This window comes from Mytilus californianus, unplaced genomic scaffold (assembly GCF_021869535.1).
Source record: "Mytilus californianus isolate M0D057914Y unplaced genomic scaffold, xbMytCali1.0.p SCAF_6, whole genome shotgun sequence".
NCBI classification, from domain to species: Eukaryota; Metazoa; Mollusca; class Bivalvia; order Mytilida; family Mytilidae; genus Mytilus; species Mytilus californianus.
Window position 1 is genome coordinate 56,537,779 of NW_026262712.1, and position 24,804 is coordinate 56,562,582.

Here is a 24,804-nt window from a genome sequence, read left to right on the forward strand (position 1 = left end):
ATCCGCTATGACACTTATGCCACGCACGCTCGGCTTTACATACATCGTTCCAAAGTAGTGTTAAGTTGTCGTTCCACCACGATTTTTTCATACGTCTCCTTTTGTTACTTTTGCCATCATATATATTAGTTTTACGTTTATTTAGCTTTAAATCCATTTCAGTATGTACAATATATTATAGTATGTAACAAAATCTTCATATTTATTGTCTGAATGTAACTGGTTTATTTCAGATTCCTCTAATTCAGTGATAAATGTGTTAAGTTTGGAAATTGTTTCATTGTCAGACATCCAATGTGAAAAGATTAGGAAACAGAGCCCCAGGGACACCACCTATCAATTAGGTATTTAGGGATGTCTTGGGTATTTACTGGATTCGTTAATTAAATATGAGTAAGATATTTGAACCATATTATTACTAATGTTCAAATGTAACTAAGAGTATTTTAAAGCCACGTTTTAAATGCTTTGCAATATATGTATATTAAGTAAAACTTGAGAAAAAAATATTATAAACTATCACATTCGTATTTCAAATCCGGTTCATTGTCAAATTACTTTGTCTTGCATGATATAAGATACAAACAGTGCAATATATTTTAAACACATAATGTGAAATTTAATCTTTGTGTGTTAAACTGCATGTTAATAAAGATTGAACTTTTTACTTTAAATCTTTAACTTTAAGTAGAATTTTTACTTTAAATCTTTAACTTTAAGTAGAATTTTTACCTTCTATTATGTATTATTTATACATAGCAGCATAACAGATTTACTTCTTTTTTATAATCATGACAATGTATTAATTGTTAGATAGGAGGAAGTAAACCGTAGATTATTATTAAATAATATTTTGAACAATCACTGAAGAAAACATCCGCGAAAAATAGAACATCACCAAGGATGTCAGATGATAGCAACAAGTAATATTTATTGTTTTTTATTCAATAACAAACAGAAAAGAACAAAACGTTATTGTGTAGGTATAACAAATTGCTTATATAGTTTTGTTTAACTACTATGCAACGGTTAACATACCATTCGAATTTTGAGATTTCCATGCAACAACCTAAACAATTGTAATGTCATATAAATGTAGTTTTCTTGTGGTGTAGTATATCCTTTACACAAATGTATAGGTAAGTACAACTATCTGTTAGCAAGCAAGAAAGACAAAACACGTGTATGCTGTTGCCATATAACAGAAATAGAATTACTGTATATACTTGTACGTAATTTTGTATGGACTAAAATCAAACACAGCGGAAACATAATAAAAATTAAAAAGGTAAGTTGTTTAACTTTTTTTTAATTATCATACGAAATCGCATTTTGTGCGAGTATTTCTGTTGGTTGTTTTCATGACGGGTGCCACATGTGGAGCAAGATATGCTTATCCTTCCCGAACACCAGAGAACACCCCGGTTTTTGGTTGGGTTCGTGTTGTGTTTTGTATACTGTTGTTTGTATTTTGGTGTTTTTTTTTTCTTTTTTTGCCATTGCGTTGTCTGTTTATTTTCTACCCTTCGGTATCTTTCGCCTCTCTTTTAAAGCAATTTAATCTCACCACAATTCACGATATATCTCAGCTTAATGGTCTTCATTGGCAGTTCTTTAATTAGTTGTAATATTTTTCGATTAAATAATGCCAAAATAATCTCCTGGATTCAAATTTAGTAAATTGCATTCACCTTACTTTATCCACATGGTGGCGTATGCACAGATATTAGAGCAAATGAAACATCTTACTTTGTAAGGCTGTTCTTACATTTAATTACACCAATACCTTTTGTTATCGGTTAAAATCAAATTGTTTACATTTCATAGCGGTTTCAAATGACATAATAACATCACCCTTTCATTCATCAGTATTACAAATCGACTCTGCTCTTATTACTAAATGCCGCGAACTTAAAGGAGAAGCAATAAAATCCGAGATTAAAGTTTTTGGTTGGACCTAGCCGGGGATCAAACCCACGAACACCCGCACCCGAGGCTAAAAGTTTATCACGACACCCCCAAGGCGGTTTAGTTGTTCTCAAAACGTCAGCACAACCTTCATGTTTTCTTGAACTGATGATTTTTTTCTTTAAACATGCACTGTTATGTATTTTGTGAACACCATACAGTATTTACACAAACATGCAAACTTAGGAGGACTTTCCATATATGAACAAAAATATATGTGGCGTATACGTAAATGCGATACAATGTAAACAAACCAACACCACAACAAAATCAAACAAGAGATCGAGAGGTCAACAAATGACGGCCTTGGCTATTAGACAAGTGACTATCTGTAAATCGCACATAGTTAAACAAGTTGTGAATAAAATAGAAGGATGTACATAATGCATAAGCTACTTTTTGTCCCTTTCAAATTGAAAATCAAAATGTATGATAAATATTTCAAAAAACATCCTTTCAGATTAGTCTGTCAGATATCAATACTTAACAATGAGCATGAGCAATACCCAAAAAGATGATTTTTCTGCAAGTCTTCTTTAGGAATGTTGGTTTGGCTTAAATATATTTACACGTAAAGCTGTTGCTCATATTTAATTTTCAAAAACTATATAAAAGTGGGAAATGTAGATCCTATATGCTAGTTGAGACATGTTTATAATGTTAAAAAGTGACAACACAACTGAAATTTTTTGCACAGAAGTATCCTGCTTATATATTTTTATTCATTAATCAGATAATTTTGATTTAAACTAATGAATGGTTTTACTAATTTCAGCGAAAATAGCTTTTATCATAACTCCTACTACATGTTGAATTGCCAGTTCGTTATATATAATTAAGAACTGAACGGGTTTTTTTCTTCGTGCTAAAAAATGTATTTCTAAATTGGGAATATTATTCCCTTATATCTAATTTTCCATCGGACATGCTGGTTAATTAATATGTTTGAACCTGTGGGCATGTTGTGTTTTATGTTCAATATAGTTTATTGCAGATAAAAAGGCGATTTTTTTATATTTGTTTTCGTCAAAAATGCAGTATTTATATAACTTGAATTAGGACGATTAATTGCGCCCAGTCCTCTCATTTCTCTTTCTTTCTAAATCACAGAAAAATTGAACTAAACTTTATGTTAGGTCGAGCAAAGTATCTGCATTTTAAGTTTAGTTAGTAAAACATTCCCGATGAACCCTTTGATCACTCCAAGCGATTCGTATAATTTTTGGTAAATAACACTTATCAGTATTTTTATCAATAGCCTTTACAACAAACTTCTAAACCATATATCTTACAGGGTTTATGTTAATGTGCAAAACGAAATGGAGACGAAAAGGCAACGCAGCGTAAAGACAAAACTAGACGATGCTATCAGTTTAGATCGGTCAATCAATTACGAGTCACATGAAGAAGATGAGGAACTCGTTAACCTTAAGGAATCTCTTAAAATTACAGATGAGAGTTTGAGGAAACAGAGGATAGAAAATGAGAAGAGAAAACTTCAGGAAGAACTACAAAGAAAACAAAAGGAACTTGAAAAAGAGAAGGGTAAATAAATGAAAGAAATATGAAGTCTCTTTTACATTAAAGAGATTGCCAAATAACGTATATTTATCAAATTAAAGAAAAAAGAAGCTAATTGAGTATCATCAGCGTGTCTTTAACACAGATTACAGAACTTCAATTCCGTGAACATGTGGTATATAATAAATTTTGAAAACAAGTCTCGATTAGACGTCGATTAAAATTGGTCTTTAAATGAGGTGAGGTCATACAATTAGCGAGTTAATACCATTAATTTTGGTCAATATTATCCTTCGTAGAATATTGATAGAAGGCCCAAGCTTGTGTGATAGTAAATTCACTAAGGACAATATTCACCAATATTCAATTTGGTGCAATAAGCCTTTAAAATTATCAAATAAGCTTAAATACAATTGAGTGATTTTATTTTGTAGTTTTACAATGTTTGTGTTCTTGATTTTTTAAATGAAAGTAAAATGTGTGTATTCAAGCAACTCGTGATATATAAATACCTAAGTAGTCTAGGTCGAGACTTGGTGACCCCTGTATTTTTTTAAATCTCAATAAACCAGCGAAACAAATCAAATTAGATTAAAATCCCATACTTTTACCTGTTTACCTTATTCGCATCATTATAATATGCCTCATTATCGTGTATCCGGTTCATTGTCTGTCATGTGATAATTCAACATTGAAAATTATATATGTAACCATTGGTGGACATTATATTTATGATCTAGAATTACAAAAAAGTTGATGTGATTGACCCAATAAGATATTTAATCTGGGATTATCCCATGTATATGGATTTTCAAAATATCACATTTTAAGGTTAGCGCATGACAATTAATCATCAACAACATATCATACCTTAAGGTTACCTAATGATCATCAATCGTCAACAAGATATCACACCTTGAGGTTATCGCATGATCACCAATCATCAACAAACAAGATATCACACATAAAGGTTACCGCTTGATCATCAATCATCAACAAGATTTCACACCTTAAGGTTACCGCATGATCATCAATTATCAACAAGATTTCACACCTTAAGTTACCACATTCTCATCAATCATCAACAAGATTTCACACCTTAAGGTTACCACATTCTCATCAATCGTCAACAAGATGTCACACTGGAATGTTACCGCATTCTCATCAATTATCAAAAAGATATCACACCTGAAGGTTAGCGTATGGTCATCAATCATCAACAAGATTTCACACCTTAAGGTTACCACATTCTCATCAATCTTCAAAAAGATGTCACACTTGAATGTTACCGCATTCTCATCAATTATCAAAAAGATATCACACCTTAAGATTAGCGTATGGTCATCAATCATCAACAAGATTTCACACCTTAAGGTTACCACATTCTCATCAATCTTCAAAAAGATGTCACACTTTAATGTTACCGCATTCTCATCAATTATCAAAAAGATATCACACCTTAAGGTTAGCGTATGGTCATCAATAATCAACAAGATTTCACACCTTTAGGTTACCACATTTTCATCAATCTTCAAAAAGATGTCACACTTGAATGTTACCGCATTCTCATCAATTATCAAAAAGATATCACACCTTAAGATTAGCGTATGGTCATCAATCATCAACAAGATTTCACACCTTAAGGTTACCACATTCTCATCAATCTTCAAAAAGATGTCACACTTTAATGTTACCGCATTCTCATCAATTATCAAAAAGATATCACACCTTAAGGTTAGCGTATGGTCATCAATAATCAACAAGATTTCACACCTTTAGGTTACCACATTTTCATCAATCTTCAAAAAGATGTCACACTTGAATGTTACCGCATTCTCATCAATTATCAAAAAGATATCACACCTTAAGGTTAGCGCATGGTCATCAATAATCAACAAGATTTCACACCTTTAGGTAAGCGTATGCTCATCAATTTTCCAAAAACAATTCACACCTTAAGGTTACCACATGCTCGTCAATCATCAACAAGATACCACAGCTTAAGGTTACCGCATACTCATCAAACATCAAAAAGATTTCACATTTTAATGTTACCGCATGCTCATCAATCTTCAAAAATATATCACATCTTAATGTTAGCGTATGGTCATCTATCATCAACAAAATATCACCACACTTTAAGGTTAGCGCATGATCATTTATCATGAACAACATATCACCACACTTTAAGGTTAGCGCATGATTATCAATCATCAGCAAAATATCACCACACCTTAAGGTTAGCGCATGATTATCAATCATCACCAAAATATCATCGCACTTTAAAAGAGGGGCGAAAGATACCAGAGGGACATTCAAACTCATAAATCGAAAATAAACTGACAACGCCATGGCTGAAAAAGTAAAAGACAAACAGACAAACAATAGTACACAAAACACAACATAGAAAACTAAAGACTGAGCAACACCTACCCCACCAAAATCTTGGGGTGATCTCAGGTGCTCCGGAAGGGTAAGCAGATCCTGCTCCACATGTGGCACCTGTCGTGTTGCTCATGTTAGTACAAACCCGGTGAATAGTCTAATTCGGTAGGTCACATTTATGAAAAGGGAACGAGATTGTAGTTACGACATTAAAAACATATCCGCTATCATCTGTGAAACGGATATTCCATAACGGTCAACCAACTCGTGATGGCGTCCGTAAAATTTAAGAAGGGATGATTTCAACTTCACCATTTGGAACTCTTGGTTTGATAGCTTCCTTGTGAGCTGCAACCCTCTATCAAGGAAATCATAATAGGAAATACATGCCCGGGAATATCGTATCATTTGGGAGATATATACTCCTTATGCAGGCGCTGTGGGAATGTTGCTACATAGAAATGGAAAGTTCACAATAGGGAAGCTAAAATCATATCTTTCGTCGTAAAGTTTTGTTTTCAACCGACCCTAATTGTCAATTTCTAGATGTAAGTCAAGATATGAGGCAGACTTAACTGTATAGCCTTTATTTCTAGTTCGTAAAGGTTAGCGCATGATTATCAATCATCAGCAAAATATCACCACACCTTAAAGTTAGCGCATGATCATCAATCATCAGCAAAATATCACCACATCTTAAAGTTAGCGCATGATCATCAATCATCAGCAAAATATCACCACACCTTAAAGTTAGCGCATGATTATCAATCATCAGCAAAATATCACCACACCTTAAAGTTAGCGCATGATCATCAATCATCAGCAAAATATCACCACACTTTAAAGTTAGCGCATGATTATCCATCATCAGCAAAATATTACAACAACTTAAGGTTAGCGCATGATTATCCATCATCAGCAAAATATTTCCACACCTTAAGGTTAGCGCATGATTATCAATCATTAGCAAAATATCACCACACCTTAAGGTTAGCGCATGATTATCAATCATCAGCAAAATATTACAACAACTTAAGGTTAGCGCCTGATTATCCATCATCAGCAAAATATTACAACAACTTAAGATTAGCGCATGATTATCAATCATCAGCAAAATACTAGTATTAGAACAACTTAAGGTTAGCGCATGAATATCAATCATCAGCAAAATATTTCCACACCTTAAGGTTAGCGCATGGTTATCAATCATTAGCAAATTATCACCACACCTTAAAGTTAGCGCATGATCATCAATCATCAGCAAATTATCACCACACCTTAAGGTTAGCGCATGATTATCAATCATCAGCAAAATATTACAACAACTTAAGGTTAGCGCATGATTATCCATCATCAGCAAAATATTACAACAACTTAAGGTTAGCGCATGATTATCAAATATCAGCAAAATATTACAACAACTTAAGGTAAGCGCATGATTATCCATCATCAGCAAAATATTACAACAACTTAAGGTTAGCACATGATTATCAATCATCAGCAAAATATCACCCCACCTTAAGGTTAGCGCATGATTATCAATCATTAGCAAAATATCACCACACCTTAAGGTTAGCACATGATTATCAATCATCAGCTAAATATTACAACAACTAAAGGTTAGCACATTATCAACCTTCACGATCAAATTATTACATCTTAAGGTTACCTCAAATCAACCTTCAACAAATTATAACACTTTAAAAAAATTAAAACAATTTGTTGATGAGTAAACCTTATATCGTTCACGTTTTAATTTGCGTTTAAATTATGTCCATTCAATTTTAAATATAAACAAAACCTTTGAGATGTTGTTTATTTGTAAATACGACATCAATTTAACAACATGCTAGAACGAAAAAAGATATAACGAGGTCAATATATATATTACAGCCTTCAACAATAGACAACGGACCGAGTAAAGACGCCTAATGAATAAATACGCATTTAAAAATGTCGCGACTTTTATTTCGTGGATCAATTTTCTCCATTTATATTACTTTTAAACAAATAAGAAGATGAGGTACGATTGCCAATGAAACATCTCTCACCCAGAGATCAAATGACATAGAAGTTAACAACTATAGGTCCCTGAACAGCCTTCAACAATGACCAAACCCATACCGCATAGGAAGCTTTTACAGGTACCGAAATGACAATGTAAAGCAATTCAAACGAGAAAACTAACGGCCTGATTTATATACAAAATAATGAACGAAATACAAGTATAATATACAGAAACAAACGACAACCACTGAATTACAGGTTCCAGACTTGGAACAGGCACAAATAGAATGCGGCGGGGTTAAACATGTTTGCTGAGGCCAAACCCTTCCCCTAACCCGGGACAGTGGTGTAACAGTACAACATAACACACTATAAAAATCAGTTGAAAAAGGCTTAACTCATCAGATCGATTCAGTGCAGAATGACATCTAAAAAAAAAAAACAGACCGGACATTGTAGGTTTTAATTTACTGATAACAAAATCAACATTTAAACCGATAAAAACAATATTCAAAGATCCAATTACAGTGTTGAACTAGTAACCTTTTTGGAATAAGTTTATTTAACAGATTTATAAGTTTACCCGTATCTAAATTTACGGGCTCTGTAATCAATATCACCGTAAAAATTCGGATGTGTTATTCCGTTTGCATTAAGTCTTCTACATGTACAGCCAAACTTCCCAACCAAATTTTAATTTAGTATAACATGTATAAGTTTGAAGTAATTTGTGGAAACGAAATCCATGACTCAATAATTTACCAGTAAAACATATCCTTACGTTCATTGAAATCCAAAACAGTATGTAATAACCGTATGTAATATCCCTTGGCAAATGTATTTGTATTTTTTCTTCCAAACATTACTATTTTAACAGATAGATACTTTCTGAATACGTCACACCCAACGTTCTGCTGTCCCTACATTAATACTTTGCCTTTAAAGCAGATGCAAAATCCTTTTTCGACTGAAGGAAAGGATCTTCCTCCTTCTCCGCAGCCAGAACCAGTGCAGCAAGATGATTGTTGTGAAGAATTTTATATGAATATTATCAAAGGCAGCTTAAGGTCTACTTTCGAGAAATATGGCCCAAGTATATGCACGGGAAGTGGTAAAATAACGGGAGCCAAATCAGTTGTGATTGTTGGAGCCGGGATTTCTGGATTGTCTGCTGCATTTGAATTAGAAAAAGTAGGATACAATGTAAGATATGTTGCTATTTTTCTCTGCATCACCCTTTTTTTAATACAATAATATATTCAGAAAATTCGTGATATTTATATACAGTATGTATTTTTCAAGTAATTAAATTTAGCTTGATTGACAGTGTTCCTCAAGACGCGCTTGCTAAAATTTGCTGTATTTTGAGTGTGATTGAGTCAGAATTTCATGCAATTCAGAACATTCTATTTTCGTATAGAAGTTGAAAGTTTGGTTTGTTTTGCAGAGAGACAAATATAATGTTATAAAGTGAAATGAAATTTATTTCATTGTGATCATGTGTGACAGCACAAAATGGTTACCAAGTTTTCATTCATAACGATTTAGCTATTTATAAAAATCAGAATTAAAACGGTTTAAGAGAGCGGAGGAGGTTAAATAATTTTATACTGAAAGAAAAAACTAATATTTTTTTAAAGCCTTTCAAAATCGTGTAAATGTTATAAATGATTAAAAAGAATGATATAATATGGACATTCTAGTAAAAAAAACTAAATGTCTTTTGTAATGTCACTTTGAAGTAATAAATATGCATATTTTATTTTATCTAAAATGGTTATCTCACATCGTTCGGAACAAAATTGATATGAACTCGAGCCAACCCCCAAACAATAAAAATGATAAATATGTTACGTTTTTAAATCTTCAGACAAAGCATCATCTCCAAAAAGTAAAGTTTTTTAATCCCTTAGGAAATTTAGACTAGTTTTCAAATGTCCGCGTTACAATGTATTTCAAAATCATTCAAGTAAAATAATATATTGAGTCTTTAATGACCCATTTACAGCCTTCAGAGTACACGAAATTAAAACAGTATTGATCAGCATTTATTGAACTACATCTTTGCCGGTGTTTGGTGTGTAGAATATTTAGTAATTTCGATGTCCTAAGTCAGGGCCTGTTCAGTGGTTGTCGTTTGTTGGTGTGGTTCATAAGTGTTTCTCGTTTCTCGTTTTTTATATAGATTAGACCGTTGGTTTTCCTGTTTGAATTGCTTTACACTAGTCTTTTTGGGGCCTTTTATAGCTTGCTGTTCAGTGTAAGCCAAGGCTCCGTGTTGAAGGCCGTACTTTGACCTATAATTGTTTACTTTTAACACATTGTTGTCCATTGGCACTCATACCACATCTTCTTATTTATACTTATCATACCTTTTCAATTCTTAGTTCGGTTGACTTCCCCCTAAATTTACTCGGGTTCTTCCTATTATGAAAATTGAGCTATAAAAGTTATACATTTTTTTAACACAAATCAATCAATGTTTTGGTAACAAGATTTTTTAATCATGTATATTTTCATTGACTGCTGACAGAAATATGATCGAGAAACTAGCGGACATTTATATAGTACATCGAAAATAAGTAAAATTATTCGACTTTTATTTTAGACTCAAATTGTAGAGCTTCAACACAGAGTAGGTGGTCGAACGAAAACACTTAACGCTGGATTCTCTGATGGACTGCATGCTGAAGGTATTTACCAATAGGGTTAATGCTGTGCGCTCGTTGATACAAATCAAAATTTAAAAAACTAAACGGTTGTATGAACACTATGCTACATCTAATTTCAAAGATCAAAATGTTAATAATACCTGTCTTTAAATAACTCAATGGCAAATAGTGTGTTATCCCCGCAAGCAAAGCTGCAAACAAGATCGTTTGTGAATATAAATCACATAATGTAAACTCCAATTCCCTATTCAGCTCAACACATACTCCCACGACTCTAACAAAGAGGAAATCCGGAACAGTCATAAGTCGGTGTTATGGTCCCTTGGAATTTCAACCAAAGATTAAGAACTGGATCTCCGGTCACTGTACTGGATACCCAAAAGGGGCTTTGTAAATAAGATGTGGATCCTTAACAAATCCAAAGATATGTTAGAAAACATACAATCCAAGACTTTATTCATGCAATAGTCATGATAGTATAACAAAATTTACTTCTCTACACACGTATTCCTCATTTGGAACATATAAACAAATTGAAAGAAATAGTCCAAATTTTTTTCGTAAACAAGATTGGCTAACGGAGATAAAAATATCTTGTTTTTGGAAGGAAATATTCATACATTTAAAATTTTCAAAAACCGGAGAATAATAGAAATATCAAATGGAATTCATATGGTTACAATTAAATGTGTCTGACTCTAATTTCATTAAGGTGAAACTGTTGTTCATATTAATTTTTGTATGAATGACAAGGTTTGTCAGACATGTCAAGCATGACATACTTATGGCGTCTCTCAAACATCATAATAGACAAGCCAAGCATGACACACTTATGGCGTCTCTCAAACATCATAATAGACAAGCCAAGCATGACATACTTATGGCGTCTCTCAAACATCATAATAGAAAAGCAAACATATTGAATCCAAGTTTCATTTATAAGAAGATGCATAGATGAAATGCTAAACTAGGCAGTTTTATTTTTGTATTTTTGCAGTTGTCATTTGAAAGAACTCAAATAATGAAGAAAGTTTCATGATTGTCTAAATGTCAAGATTATAAAATACGTTTTATGATTATCATATATTTTTGTGGTGCTTTCTAGGTGGTGCCATGCGAATTCCTAAAAATCATTACTGCACTAATGGATACATCAAAAAATTTGGCATAGACTTGAGATATTTTCAAAATTACAACGGTGACGCTTGGTTGTACCTCGATGGTATTGGTAAAATTAGAACAAAAGGTAATACTGTATGATATTTTATCGTTTACTTCTATATGTTCTCCTACAAAAATATTAGAAAAGTTAAAAGCACAAGATAATAATAATTCATTACATACATTTTATAATTCAACGTAGACATCCATATAAAAGTAGAACTTCAACTTTCAACGTCAGCTTTGCGTTTTGCATCTGTTTTATTATATATGTAACATTTTCGCGGCATACTGCCCTATACAAAAAAAAAAGTAAAATCACAAAAATACTGAACTCCGAGGAAAATTCAATCGGAAAGTCCCTAATCACATGGCAAAATCAAATGACAAAACACATCAAACGAATGGACAACAACTGTCATATTCCTGACTTGGTACAATTTTGAAATACCTTCACTGCACGAGAAGCTCTATTATGTCCCAAACAAGTGAAACATATTGTAAAAACTAACATACAAAAATGAAAACAACTATTTACATGTATAAACATTTCAGTTTCGTAAAACCGAGTAAAAACAACTTCTTCAAGATTTTATAATTTTGATTAATAACTTTTGATGAAGGCATAATTGTATATAATCATTCTCATCAAATCTTAACATGACAAAAACGATATAGCTAGCAAGTTATACGAATTTGTAAGGAAAATAACGTCTGTAATGTTTCCAAGCGTAAAACAAGTGGCTGCATATTTTTATAAGAATATGTCAGAATTTCTTAATGCGCGAAGTTTGATATGATAAATTACAAAAATACCAACAAAATCGACTGATTAACACTTTTTCCAATACAATTGCTGCGAAGGCAAAATTCAAAGGAATTTTTTTTTTTTTCTAAAATCAAAAGATTATTTAATTGAAAAGATAAGAAATACTGTACCTATATGCGTTATAGTGTAGATGATAGAAAGTACATATGATACTTTTTTCCGAAATTTTCTCTTTATTTCTTTAAACTTGAACAGACATTACGTAAATATTAAACATCACTGTTACAAAGGGTAGATTGGTATGTTTCTAAACCTAAATGTAGTTCTTAAAATTCGATATTGATCTAGACTAGTTGGTTATAAACCTGAACCTTTAGTGAACTGTTGTACAATTGTATTGCAGTTAATTTAATATTTAGACAGAACTGTCAGAATGAAGAACCAAAAATACGAAAATAACACTTGATCATTTGTGCCTAAAAGAACTAGTATATTCGCTTGGATTAGCTAGCGTCAACTGGTTGAGTTGATCAAAGGGAGCTGTTGAAAGAGTATCCAGTTATACTGAAGTTTACTAGACACATATAAATTATATGCGTCTGAAGTGCTTTTCTGGGTTAATTTCATCAGAAACGCTCAAAGCCAAATATTGAGAGCCATAGATGTGTATGTACAAAAACACGCCAAGAGCTTCTTTCAGAACTTATTTATATGCAAATGTATTAATTGGAGATGTATATTGTTAAACACATTTTGCATTTAATTCAATAATTACATTATTGCTTGTACACATTTTGCTGTGAAGAAAGTAAATAAAAAAACTTTATGTTTCAGACTGGGAAACCAATAACAAATTTTACTCGGACAAATTCTATCCAGGATGGGATGCCAACATACCAGATTCCGAACGGGATAAAGTAGATGGAATATGTAGGATATCTTTAGTGATATTAATAAACTTTTATTATTTTAAAAGGGAGATAAAAAAAAAAACATTAGGAGAGATAAGCCTTATATATTACATAACATATATTAACTGCAAAAACATTCAAAGATCTATTGAAATTTTTCAATATACAGTCCTTTTTGTAGTGGAATTTAAACTCTTCACTTTTTTATACACTTCAATATTCTATGAAAACAGAATCATCACCACTATGAAAAATGGTTTGATTGTCGTTTGCCTGACATTCAGTGAAAAATATGAAAATCAGGACGAGAACAAATTAAACGTTGATTGTCGTCTTTTTGATGTATAATCCACAATTTTGTTTAGTCAAAACGCCATAAGGTACGTTCCGCAAAGTATGTCGTCGGGATGAAATGGGAATCTGGATTGTAATTGGGAAAGAAGGTATGTTACATGGAGCTGACTTTTTTCCATCTGACAGTTCGATTATGGACTCTTAAAGGATTTGTTACTAAAATGTATTGACCTGAAGAAAACGTGGGTATTACCAAACATGAGGCATTATATTTTGTAATATATTCATTGACACCAGAAGTGGCTGTGTATTTATACGCGCGCGTGGCACAATTTAACGTCAAACGCTGGACGAAAGAAAACCATGTGAAATTTGTGAATATCGAAATTAAGTAAACCCTTGGAAAATCTTTAAGACGTCGTTTCTTTTTTCAAAATGAATACAGATGCAAAGCTAGCATATTGTTAGAAAGGAAGGAAAAGAATCACTTTATCATGATCCGCATCGATCAAAAAGGCCAATAGTGTTAGAATGTGGGTACGGTTGAATACACATTTTCTAACAGTCAATTGCCATGATGCTAATAGACATAACATGCACCGTTCCTTGCATACCCATTTATTTTATTTTTAAGAATCATGATTGATTATTGGTTGCTTAACGTCAAGTGGCAAATATTTCATTCATGTTCGGGACGAGAACTTATTAACAATAAATACAATATGTAGGTCTTGTAATAGAAGACTTGAGATGAAGTTCGGGGAAATTTGGACTGCCACAGGAAAATGAGGGTATATTTGAAAGGGACAGAAATTCTGCCTTGCAACAGGCAACCTACGGACACCTCAAAGAATTGTTGCAAGGGTTCTTAACGTGCAAAGAGCATGGCACTCTCTTTACACGAGGTATCGAATTTAACGTCTCCATTCTGACTGGGCGTAACTGCGTACTTGTACATCCCGCACAGCCAAACGGACGCCCCACCTTGCCAAAGGGTTTACTGCCGGTCGGAAGAAGACCTAAGTGATCATATTCCGCAGTCACCCTTGAGGATTTTTTAGGAATCAAAGACATTCAGTAGTTATAACAAATTGATAAGGGGTTTGCCCATTTTTACTCTCAGCTAGAGAAAAACTTAGGTATTTTAAATATTTGTAACATTTTATGAACAGTAAATTTACAGAAGATGACAACATTTATGATATTTCATGTTAACACTTGGCTAGTAATTCTTTCGAGGATTAAAATTTCACCAGAAAGATAGGATCCAGCGGCTGTTAGAAAGTATTAAAGATATCAGGTTTTGAATTAGATAGGCGTTCCGTGCGTTTGGTATACATAAGATTCTTGTGTCGCGCTCGAATCAGGACAGTTAAGTACTTGAAGAATATTAAAAACCTCAAAAAAAAAATAAAAGTGGTGACAATACTATCAGCTTTGAACGCAGGGCTTTTGAACAAGAGTGATTTTTTGAAATTCGAATGTTGTCCTTCGTAGTCAAAGGTGTTTTTAAATACTTTTTACTTCATTTGCTTGTTTATTTCTATTAGACTTTTAGAACTTTGATATGTCGAGTGTTTTTGAGTGCTACTAATAAGAAATACATATTTAATGCTCATTTGGTGCCTTACATTTGCTTTGATGAAGTTTTGTATTATTATCGCTGGGTCGATGCCATTGCTGGTGACCACAAATCTCAGAGGGTATACATATTCAAATTAAAAATGATAGTGATATTCTAAAAATTTTGAAAATTCTTTGCTGTTAATTCCAATAATCTAATTTGTGATACGAAATAAGTTTAATTGATTGATTTGATAAAAATAGAAATCAGTTTTAATACTTTGTAAACTTTCTTTGTGATCCAAGAATTGAAAAGATATTTTTATGAGTATTAAACATGTTCAAGATTCTGTAATATTATAATTATTGGATTTGTTTATGTTAGTGCATTTATACAACCTAACCTTCAATCCCGTGAAAGCTGATCTTCTGGCTTTGATTGATTCGAATGGTCCTCAAACTGGATGGCAAAAATGGGTAGAGAAATGGAGTAAGCTCTCTGTGAATGCATATTTGAGATCTAAAATTGGAGCTGAACCCACCTGCATTTACAGACCTTGGCCTGAAATTGCTATCAGAGGATATCAGGTATTATTTAACAACTTAATTGATAACCGCATGTGGCCTTAACTGGTGTATAATTAAGAGACGTTTTATTATAGAAAATGTGAATATCGGATCTCATTTCTAATCATCTAATTCACGTTTTACAAACTGCCTCCTGAACCATTGGTAATTCGTAGTAAACTTAATATATATGTTTTGTTTAAACGATCCTAACTTATAAATATTGAAGCAACTGATACAAATGCAGTAAAATTGATTAAGTAATAAAGGATACAGTTTTGACTGTAAATTTTCAGTATATAAAATATTTAATTGTTCAAAATCTAAGGTGCAAAGAGAACCCATGGACCTGAGAAGGTCTGGCTGTTCCGTTTAAGTCCATTTGGATTATAATGCTCACAAACATTTTATATTCATTGCTTCGAGCGAACCTGATGACAACGTGGCTGAACGGAATGCATGAACAGGGCAAGTAACTCGGGTGTTCTGCATAACAATGTAGAAAAGCAACTGGCAGAAAGTTAGAGAAAATTAGATTTAAGATATGAGCTGCGTCGGATAGAAATCGACCTCATGCAAGTATACGTAAAATGTACATTTTTAAGACTTTGATTGATTTTAGAACATTCAAATACGAAATAAAAGACGAATTATGGTCTGTTTTGTAGGTTTCTTATAACAACTCAATTTTCAAACAGTTACAGACTTTTCCGTAGAGTTTTGTTTTCAACCCGAAAAAGGTTAACACAGGTATTAATATTCATTTCCATAAGGTCGATTTCTATCCGACGCAGCTCATACATAAGAGAGGTTATATCATTGTAAAGACACCATAACTTATAAAAATATAAACGAATTCACGCATTTTTTAGGGTTTCTATAACGTTAATATAAAAGCAGTACAGGTATTTTATATTTTAAAGTAAGTGTTTAAAGGGACAACCTAATGCAACAATGTATAAAGTATGAAGCAAAAGTAAGTCTTTATATAAAACCATAAATATCACAACGTTTTATGTTGTTCATTGTTTAATTGATAACCTTTGTATTTTTAGATCGCAAGTTACTCTCCTGCTTTTGACACAAGTTTGGTGGAATTTTTACGAGATGATTTAGGACAGTGGTGGACACATTTGCTTAAAACTCCGGTCGATGGGATGGAAACAATAGCCAAACATTTTATTAAACCATATACGTTCGAACGGAAAACTATTGATTTATCAAGAAATATCAGCTTTGGTGTAAGGATAAATAAAATTCGAAAAATCTACAGAAATAAGGTTGAAGTAATAGGAAAAAATGTCGTGACAGGCGAAGATAAATTGTTTTATGCAGACGCCGTAATTGTAACAGTTCCATTAAACATTCTTCGGCAAATTGATATTGACCTTGGCGAAGATTATCGTAGAGCTATTGGTTATATTCATTATCAACCTTCTACTAAGGTAGCTCTTCAGTGCAGAACAAGGTTTTGGGAGAAGGAAGTTGGACAAGGTGGATTTACGAAAACAAATCTACCAATTGGCCAGTTGCATTATCCTAGCAAGAATGACCCACTACTACCGAACGAAAGAGGGATATTAGTGTCCTATACATGGGAACAAGATGCACTTATCTTTGGTTCCCAAACTAAGAGTGAGGCAATTGAAAGCGCTGTGAGAGAAGTAAGCAAAATTCATCCAGAAATGGGTAAACAGTTTGAAGTCGGTATGGTCCAAGCTTGGTTTAACGACGACGCCGCACAAGGCGCGTATGCTTGTCTCCTTCCTTTTCAGTATAATGAAGGAATGAAAACCCTGATGACTCCAGATCACCCTATTTACTTAGCTGGGGAGGCTATATCATACACCAACGGATGGATACAAGGAGCGATAGAATCTGGTCTAAATGCAGCCTACCATTTGTACAGCAATAATCATTTTCAGCAGCACATGTGTCATGAGTGAAACAATTAACATTTAAATCGTGCATGTGACTTAGTCATATTAATGAAGTTATATCAAACAATTTTTAAAACGTATAATGTGTATGCCGATTAGTAGTACAATTTGAAACTTTATGTACAATATATATTTACAAAAATATTGACAGTTTATTACTTCATGTGTAAATATTCATGTATATTTGAAATTTATGTTCATGTATATTGGAGATGAAATAGTCTATTAGCCAATTACCAATTTGATTTTCTTATCGCAAACTTTTACCACAAGCTGTTTGCCATTTCCAATTGTCGACTGGTTCTTACCCAAAGAAACTGAGTTGTTGTCTAGGCAGAGCCTGATGAAAAAAAAGATAGAAAATTCAAAAGATCTTTTAGAGCACACACAATCTAAGACTCTTGCATCTTCCAATAGTATTAAAACATTTCACTTTTCTACACTTAACACAAATATTTCCCATTCCAAACTATTAGACAGTTTGAAAGAGTTGGTCCTGCTGTGTTTCTTTAAAAAAGAATGGCAAACGTAGATGCAAATATCTTGTCTTAGGGAGTGATAAATCGTACCTTATTTAAAATCACCCTGGTTCAAACAAAAAATTCTCTGAAACTGACATTATCAAGATGTTTGATTTCTTGATTGACAACATATTTCTTATGTTTGGAGGACGTGTTTTTCAACAAACAATCGGCATTCCCATGAGAACCAACTGTGCTCCTCTTCTTGACGACTTGTTCCTTTGTTTATATGAGGCTGATTTTATACAGAAACTTCTTAGGAAGAAACCAAAGAAGTTAGCAATATCTTTTAACTTCACTTTGCGCTATATAAATGATGTTCTCTCAGTTAATAATTTGGAGACTATATTGAACGCATCTATCCCATCGAACTTGAGATAAAGGATACAACAGAAACAGTTAAGTCTGTCTCATATCTTGACTTACATCTAGAATTTGACAATAGTGGCCGGTTGAAAATAAAACTTAACGACAAAACAGATGATTTCAGCTTCCAAATTGTGAACTTTCCATTTTTATGTACAAAATTCCAGCTGCGCCTGTATACGGAGTATATATCTCCCAGTTGATACGATATTCAAAGTGCTTGTATTTCCTATCATGATTTCCTTTTTATATGGTTGCGACTCACAAGGAAGCTATTAAACCAATAGTTCCAAGTGAAGAAGTTGAAATCACCCCTTCGTAAATTTTACGGACGCCATCATGAGTTGGTTGACCGTTATGGAATATCTGTTTCACAGATGACAACGGGTATGTTCCAATTGTTGTAACTACAATCCCCTCCCCTTTTCCCCGAATGTGACCTACCAAATTAGACTTATCACTGGGTTTGTACTTACATAAGCAACACGACGGGTGCCACATGTGGAGCAGGATCTGCTTACCCTTCATGAGCACATGAGATCACCCCCAGTTTTTGGTGGGATTCTTGTTGCTTAGTCTTTAGTTTTCTATGTTATGTGTTGTGAACTGTTGTTTGTCTGTTGTTTTTTTTTTCTAATTAAGCCTTGGCGTTGTCAGTTGATTTTCGACTTGTGAGTTTAAATGTCCCTTTTGGTATCTTTAGCCTCTCTTTTTGAAAGTATTACATAGGCGTTAAAAATTGTAAACAATCTTTACTTAAAAATTACTTGTTATATCAAAAGTTTTTTACTTAAAATAAAAGATAAGATGTCATTGATAAATTTGCAAAGTTACAGATTAGATTTGGAAAGCAGACTATATGTGCTTGTGAAATCATCAAGAAATTTTGTAGAGCACCTAACAGTTCGTAAACTATTTCCGTAAGCGTCCCATGTAAAGGTAAATCCAGATAAGAGCTTTTAAGGCATTGCATATAGTATGTCCATCAACGTGTGAAACATTGAAGTATGTATGTGATCCATATGACCATTTTATTGCATGGAACCACCATATTATTCACGATCGATCGATACCGTTGCTTGTGGACTGCTTTATCTTCATGGGTATCATCAGCTCATAAGTCAAATCTGTGTTTCTGACATGAATCATAACATATCCTTTTTCAATTATCGGTTGATAAAGTAAGAAATTATTAAAAAAAAAAACAAAGGTTCCATCTCCTCAGGGAAAGTTGACCTTAAGTCGAATTAAGCTACGGATGTTATCACGAGTTGGCTCTTATAGTGGTAATGATAAATAATTGAATCATTAATGTTATACGAATTTTCAAATTATGTGTGCCTGTTAGAACACATCTATATCACTGTGGATTTATAATTAATCGTGGAATACTCATTTTCATGGATTTCGTAGGTCACGAATTTAAATGCATGTGGTTGTATGTAGACTTTGGCAAATTGACGAAATCAAATATACACATTATTTCATCAATCCATAAAAAGTGATACTAACAAAACTAAATGAATCTACAGTTTTTCGATTAGATAAACCATCACGAGGAGTGAGCTGATCTCGGGAGCAGCTGAAAAATTATACAGTCTGTACTGAGGTTTGCAAGGTTTCCCTTGACGGGTTGTACTTAGTTGTCGGTTTGTTGAGTAGGTTCACTTTGCGGTAATAATAAACATTGACAATAAGGATAAACAATTTACATGTATTGGCTAATGTGGGGAGTCTCAAGTTCACAGGGACAAAAAAGGACTTGATATGAATTGAATCTTGAACATTTATCGATATTGAATATGTCTAAAAACTAGTAACTGCCAAATAACTGATATTTGTGGTTTTTGGAGAAGAAAAATAGTGCAAGCACCTTAGGCGTTCGATAACGGATCCGAATACTGTTCCTGAACCTTTAGGTTCTAGCCTAGCTAGAATTGGACTCTTATTGAATTGACGCCATCACAAGAGACTCTCTTCTGAAGCGCCAAAGTCCATCTAAAAGTACAGATGTCAAAAACTGAGGCTTGACTGAGACCGCTTGTTTGGTATGGGTAATCTCTAAATTCGTATAGCAGAATTTTCATATATTTCAAATATTTGATTTTATAAAATAAGATTAAGATATCTATTTGTTTATCTATTTTTTTACCTATTATAAGTGAAAGAAAAACATTTCGAGTCACAAAAAGTAAATCAATCATTCAAACAGAGATGTGGAATATACCAATGGGATATTCAAAGTCGAAAACAAACTGACCTATCAAGATATCTAAAAACCAAAAAAGACCAAAAGACAAACAACAGTCTTAAAAAACAGCATCGAAAACTGAAGACTGAGCAACATAAACCCCATCAAAAACTCAGGTGCTCTGAAAAGGCGAGCAGATCCTGTTCCACAAGTGACAACCGGCGTGTTAGCTCAAATTCGGAGATGTCATATTCGAGAAAAAGAGGTCGGAATTAAGGTTACGACGATTGCAACATATCTGTCTTCATCCATAAAACAGATAATTCATAACGGTCAACTAACTTGTTATGGCATCCGTAAAATGTTCGAAGGGATTCACGTTTGTAGTCATATATATATATTGGCAGCGATGACCTCTAACCTCTAGGATTGACTAATCATTTTTGTTCCCTTCCACCGAATTTATACATTATTCTGTCTCTACATTTCTGAAACTAAATTTTCCTAGGGAACTTTCATCTAGAAAAGTACAGGATTGGGATTAACTTCACCTAATTTTGAATTTTTTAGTACCGCTGGGAGGAGTCGGGTACTGCTTATGTTGAGCTGTTGGTCATCTTGATCTTCATCTACCCAGTATACGTAGCCAATGTTTCAGCTCTGGCAGTAACCTGTATAATAAATTTTAACTTCTTTCTTTAGCAAAATTTAAACAATTTAAAATTTGAGTCTTCGAAATTATTATCAGCTCAGTGTTTTTGCTTTTTTTCCCTAAAAGTCCACATTGATAAATTGCGTTTGGTAATAAACTATGATACAAACTCCCATATGTAGAGTCGACCTTAAATGAATTTTCTATTTCTTTAGTTTTATGTCCCTTTTGGTCACATAACTCCGCTAGTTTCTACGTATTTATACATCCCTGACTTTTAAATGTTAAAATTTTGGCGATTCTGATAAAGCTAAATCCAGGAAATCGCTTCGGACGCACAAAATTCATAAAGTATTATTTTCATCAATCCATCTTCATCTTTAATAATTAAAGCTTGCTGTTATAAACACAAATCTTTAATAATTACAGTCTCATTAACAATGAAACAAGACATTGATGCTCACATCTACTGAATCTGTTTCAAGTGGATCAAATGATAATTCTTTCAATTCTTTCTCGTCTAAAGCATTGACGTGAATCTGTTGGTCATTATCAGTAACTGATATACTTCATGAAAAAGACCAGTATTTACTGTCAATATCGGAAAGAAAGTATGGAAAACACGATTTCCCTTTTTGTCTGTAACGCTTTCAAATTTCTGACTGGTACCGATCTTAGGATTGATTCTTCCCATAAATTCTGGATATTCACATCCAGTAATGTTTGTGTATATGATATTTGTGTCATCTATAGTTCCGTTGTTGTTTTTTTTTTCTCTCTTTTGAACAAAACCTAAATATGTTGTGGTGAAGATAAACGATTCTTCTATTCACTGATTGTCAGCCGTTGAGTGTACTCTTTGACGATGGCTATGTTTAGACAGAATATATCTAATTTGATAAGCCTTAGAATATATCAGCAGAGCAGTTGAAATCCTGGCCAGTAGAGTAAGACAAGATTCTAACATTAAAGGTTTTCAAATTAAACTTGATGAAAAACCGCATAGTCTAAAAATTTCCCAATTGGCTGATGACACAGCTCTCTTTCTTAATTCTAAAAATGAAATTAGCCTAGCATTAAACCTAATAGAAATATTCGGAACACTTTCTGTTTTAAAACTCAATAAATCTAAAACAGAAGGTATATGGTTGGGTAGACTCAAACATTGTAAAGAAAAAATTGAAAATATTCACTGGAGCAAAGAACCAATAAAAAGTTTAGGTGTCTACTTTGGGTTAGATAAAGACAAATGTGACAAATTAAATATTGAAAAAATAATGAAACAGTCAAAAAATTAATATTCGATTGGGAAAGAAGAAATTTAACAATGATAGGTCGAATAACAGTTGTTAAGTCACTTATCTTACCCAATCTTACTTTTTTAGCATCGGTTGTCTCCATTCCCCAAATCTACATAAAAGACTTCAAAAAACTTATATATAATTTTATATGGAACAATAAACAAGAAAAAGTTAAACGTTCAACACTTAGCAAAGATCACACAAATGGGGGTCTGAAAATGACAGACATTGACAATTTCTTAAATGCATTACAAATTTCATGGGTTAAACGATTAACTACAAAGGAATTTGCTAATTGGAAAGTCATTCCAACATATTATTTTAACAAATTTGGTAAAAACAACCTTATATTTCATATGATGCCAGACAACATAAACTCAATATCCAATTTAAGTAACACATTACCCTCATTTTACTTGAACATATTAAAGAGCTGGTACAAAGCAAATAATACACCAACAAGTATCATACCAATCACAAATTTTAAAACTATTAGGCAGCAAATGTTGTGGGGTAACAAAAATATAAAATTTAAAGGAAAATGTTTAGTTTATCTTAATTGGATAAAAGATGGTATTATTAACATCAATGATATTATTGATTATAAAGGGCATATTTCACAAAAAGTTATATTGGAGAAATTAACCTCTAAACCTAATTGGATCTCAGAACTTTCAAAATTGAAAAATTAAATTCCAAAACAATGGCTAAATACATTAAAATCTGATATATCCATGAAAACTTCGGTAAAAACAAATTTAAACTTGTCATTGACTGTTAACAGAACAACTAAACTAATTGAAAATATGTTATCTAAAGAAATATACAACCATTTAAATATCAAGAATGACGAGAGACCTATAGGATTCTTTAAATGGAAAAAAATCTTCAAGCTAGAATCAATCACTCCAATAAGTAACATGCTACAATATACTTTTTCTTATTTAATAAATAACAAATATAAAATGTTAAGATGGCAATTGCTCCATTACATCCTCCCATGTAAACAATTACTACATCAATGGAACATAGAAGATACAAGTATGTGTGTCCTGTGTAATTTGACTGAAGACTACGAACACTTTTTTCTCAAATGTCAATACTTTCATGAATTTTGGAATTAAGTATATGCGCTTGTAAGCAAAACAAAGATAGGGTCACATATATTTAATATAAAAACTTTAGTTTTAGGCTATAAAATACATGATCATATGTATCATGATCTAAATCTTTTCTTAACTATCTTAATCTATTCAATTCATAAAAGTACTCATATATCAAATTATAAACAAAAAGGTATAGATGCTTATGCAGTTTTCAGAAATGAATTTTTGAATACATACGAAATTAACAAATTCATTAATGCTAAAAACAGTAAATTTTTAAATGATATAAAAAGATACATATGATCATGAATAGCTAGAAATCTACTATTTTCAGATATACGAAAACTTGTGTAAAATCTCATCATGTATGCATTAAATAGATCTGAACACGTGGTAAGAAATTAAAACAGCATGCTTACTGAAAACGAAAGTACAGTACTTGTCTCCAAACTCATATGCGCATAATTTATTACATGACGGCTCAATCAGAATGTTGAAACTAACTTACGACTCCAAGACTTACCACTTCCAATATTTAATTGAAGTTTAAGCTGTTTGCGAGAACAATCAATAAGACGCATGAATTCATCAGGACAACTGATTAACGGTTCTTTACAAAAGGTTAAGGTCATTGATCATAAAGTTCTAATATTTAGAAACAAAACCGGACAAAACTGTACATTTTCCGTAATCATGCGATCATGTATTTTCCAAAAATGTTTGTATTAAGTATGAGTTGTAAAACTAACTAACTATTTATAAATATGAATTCACTGGGTAATTTCCCTGGTTATTCAGTGACTAATTCACAGGGATACTCGGCCAACTGCTGTAGGTCGAGTAATTTGTCAATACAGCAAAGAAAAGTGCAATAAAGATATTTTTAGATGAAAAAAAAAAATAGAATAT

At 32.6% G+C, this 24,804-nt stretch overlaps 1 protein-coding gene across 1 annotated transcript; it reads left to right on the plus strand.

The window, feature by feature from the left end:
* Positions 1-857: 857 nt before the first annotated feature.
* On the plus strand, positions 858-17,994 carry LOC127705671 (putative L-amino-acid oxidase YobN). The gene is made up of 8 exons (XM_052210010.1): positions 858-979; positions 3,263-3,513; positions 8,759-9,084; positions 10,490-10,574; positions 11,659-11,799; positions 13,318-13,413; positions 15,637-15,839; positions 16,874-17,994. Exons 2-8 carry the CDS (start codon positions 3,288-3,290, stop codon positions 17,762-17,764), a joined length of 1,968 nt encoding a protein of 655 aa, XP_052065970.1. The 5' UTR covers positions 858-979; positions 3,263-3,287; the 3' UTR covers positions 17,765-17,994.
* Positions 17,995-24,804: the final 6,810 nt, after the last annotated feature.

Excerpts from the sequence above, each read along its gene's own strand:
- LOC127705671 (XM_052210010.1), top strand. The coding sequence starts at position 3,288 with ATGGAGACGAAAAGGCAACGCAGCGTAAAGACAAAACTAGACGATGCT. Across the intron at positions 9,085-10,489 it reads TAGAAAAAGTAGGATACAAT|ACTCAAATTGTAGAGCTTCA; the intron begins GTAAGATATGTT and ends CTTTTATTTTAG. Across the intron at positions 10,575-11,658 it reads TGATGGACTGCATGCTGAAG|GTGGTGCCATGCGAATTCCT; the intron begins GTATTTACCAAT and ends GGTGCTTTCTAG.